Here is a 3,156-nt window from a genome sequence, read left to right on the forward strand (position 1 = left end):
TATAGCTTCACAGAAATTTTTATTTACAAATCATTACATTTGTAATGGTTAGCACCGACATTTGTTGCAGGATGATGACATCATCCAGCTTAGCTAACTTAAATATAAATTTTAATAGCGTTTAACGTTTAACTTTTACATTTATATTTACGCATTTAGATAGGATTTAATATTTACACATATATTTTTTAACATTTAACAATGTAATTTTTTTAGCAAGAACTATTGTTGGTTGTAATTTATTGTGTATTTTTAGCAGTTATTGTGGTTTTGTGATATTTGTGGACTGCTGTACAGCACTTTGGTGCAGCTATTAACTGTTTTAAAAGCGCTTTATAAGTAAAGTTGACATTGACAACAATGAGCTAAATAATGAATAAAATATTAATGTACAGCTTAAAACTATTTACACTCATAAAATAAGCTAAATATGTGCACATTTTGAATATTTCATTTTACACTCCCCCAATAAGAATATTATATTTTCATGACATTAATAAGGTAAAAGATAAGACGTGATTGTAAATAAAAATTTTGGTAATAAAACATAAAAGGAATGCTTCTATTTCATCACCCGCGCAAAGAGAGCAGTCCGTGTGCCAAATTACGCATAAATAGCTACAAATTATTCACAGTTTTGCTCCAAACCTCTGATGTGGCTGCGCGTTCTGGTGCGTCACATGGAGAGGTGCGGTTTGCGCAGCGCAACTCTCCCCACACGCTCCATAACTGATGTAGTGATGCACAGAGAGGCTTTTACTCTCTCTGAAGAAGCTTTCTTTTGGATTCTTTAACTTTTCGTCCTCCTGGGTGTCTCTCTCTGGAGCGATGGGCCGCGCGCAAAGCACCTCTTGAGACGCGGGTCGTTCAGAACCAGAGGTCCACGGACTCGTCGGCGGCTCCGGATGAGGCGCAGCTGGAACACCGCGAGCCAGTGACCGAGCGCCGCTTCCACGCATCCAAATATGCGCGTAACTGGAGCGCGCTGGCGAGGCGTCCCTCCTTGCACCCGGGTCGGGAAAACCTCCCTGTCGTGATGTTCAATAGCTCGGGGATCGAGCCCACTTTAAACAAGAAGGAGGACATCGTTTCCGAAGTTCTCAATGGCACTTTGCAGCTGTACAACAGCGTGCTCGTCACCACGAGCCCCACGGCCGCGTGGAACGGGTCGTGCGGGGAGCAGCTGCTGGACTTCGGGCGGCCGGAGAAGATCGTCATCGGGGTGATGCTGGCGGTCATCACGGCGGTGACCGTGATGGGCAACACGCTGGTCGTGATCGCCGTGTGCGTGGTGAAGAAACTTCGGCAGCCTTCGAACTACCTGCTGGTGTCCCTGGCGGTGGCCGACCTGTCGGTGGCCATCGTGGTGATGCCCTTCGTCATTGTGACGGACCTCACGGGGGGCAAGTGGCTGTTCGGGGACCTGTTCTGTAACATCTTCATCGGCATGGATGTCATGTGCTGCACCGCCTCCATCATGACCCTGTGCGTGATCAGCGTGGACAGGTGAGATTGTCTTTTGGAAAGTGGACGCAGATCTTTATCAGTGAAAGAAGTCAGATTTACGCACGAGGCGCGCCGCGCGTTAAACACACGCGGAAACGTCACAGCCACAAAACATCTGAGAGCACGGAGAGAATGATGCAATGAACTGTAAGTTTAACACAAAGAAAAACATTTTGGGTTGGAATAAGTCCAAATCCCAGATTAAGCGTGATTATCTGTAGAAATAAACCAAAAAATAATTCCGGCAAAAAACAAATAAAGTAGACTTAATTTACCTGACCCCTGACCCTCTGACCCTACATCTGTCAGGATGTATCTGCACTCACCACACCTCCCCTGAACGTAAATCTGAGCCAAGACTGCTGGGATTATACACACACATCCAGTGAGTCAAGTTTACTTCAGGAAAATCCTCCTGTTTGTCTGTCGGACTGCATACATAAATATGAGTTATTTTACTCTGATGTTTTGCAACAACACATTGCTCCGCAAATATTCATGAAAGGGTGTCCCCTGGTGCCTCGCAGCTTTCGATTCGAATGCAAAACAGGGAGAAAGAAAAAACCTGAACCTATAAGGATCCCAGTTTTGCATTTTCTGCACTGTCTCCTTTGTTGGTGGAGGCAGAACTGGAGCAGACAGCACGAGACAGATAAACACATCCCCACGGCTCACATTAAAGTCTAAAAGGAAGGAGAGGCCAGCTTCATTGTTTTTTTTTTTTGGCTTTAGTGACTCTAATGAAGACAGAAGCTCATTGATGATCTAATTATTTCCAATCTGTCCTTACCTCTGTGCTTTTTAACCCAGAATCAGTTTGGCTGATCTGAGAATAATGTCTTTAAAACACACATGAGGGGCTAATGATGTCAGATTATCACCCGGGTGGAACCAGGAACTGCACAGAGACCCGGGGTCAAAGGTCACACACAGGTCACAGTGATCAAAAGAACAAGGTTGGAGATTATTTTCATCTCCACACAAGTCAATGAACAGTGCTGCAGACAGATTTTTTTCTCCCAGATCTCCATGGAAACAGACTCATCTTAATTAAACAATCCAAAGTGTGTTCGGCATGTAACACACAATGGGAATAGTAGTGATATTTCATTAGGACTGTAATTGGGAAGTAGACACATGATTAGAAGTAATTAAAGGTCTCTTCTTGTCATTTTGGATTCTAAAGGGGCACTATTTGTAAAACGAAGCGCAGGAAGCAGAGGAAAAGATTTTTTTTAAAGACATGCATCTTGGTCCCTTCCTTGCCAACGTTGTTAAAAAAAGATGGTGTGATCTCATCAGTGCTCAGAGTTAGTGTTGGGGATGACTCACAACCACTTCTGTACAAAATTTCATCTGAAAAGAAAAAAAAACAGAGTCATGACCATTTTTGTGTTTGTTGCAGTGGTTTAGCTGTGGCGGCCATCTTGATTTAGGTTAACTCCAAATGTTAATCAATCAAAGAAGGACACCAAGGGACTAGTTTCTGAGAAGTTCATCAAAATCTAAGTGGTCTGTGAAATATTTTGCTAACAGACAAGCAAGGTTGACTCCAATGGTTAATACCAAAGTTTTAAACAATGGATCTGCACTCAGAGTGAGTGATGGGAATATGTCTTACAACCACACATAATTTTAGCTCAATATTTA

The 3,156-nt window shown here is 43.2% G+C and overlaps 1 protein-coding gene across 1 annotated transcript in view; it reads left to right on the top strand.

Annotated features, from left to right (window-relative positions):
* Nucleotides 1–459: 459 nt before the first annotated feature.
* The window catches only part of htr7c (5-hydroxytryptamine (serotonin) receptor 7c), a 48,498-nt gene continuing 45,801 nt past the window's right edge, over nucleotides 460–3,156 (top strand). Inside the window, exon 1 of the mRNA XM_014024969.1 lies at nucleotides 460–1,506. Coding sequence (XP_013880423.1) covers nucleotides 1,037–1,506 — 470 coding nt within the window. The 5' untranslated portion in view covers nucleotides 460–1,036. The remainder of the gene's footprint in view (nucleotides 1,507–3,156) is intronic.

The sequence above is a fragment of the Austrofundulus limnaeus genome, unplaced genomic scaffold (genome assembly GCF_001266775.1).
Source record: "Austrofundulus limnaeus strain Quisiro unplaced genomic scaffold, Austrofundulus_limnaeus-1.0 Scaffold449, whole genome shotgun sequence".
Taxonomy (NCBI): Eukaryota; Metazoa; Chordata; class Actinopteri; order Cyprinodontiformes; family Rivulidae; genus Austrofundulus; species Austrofundulus limnaeus.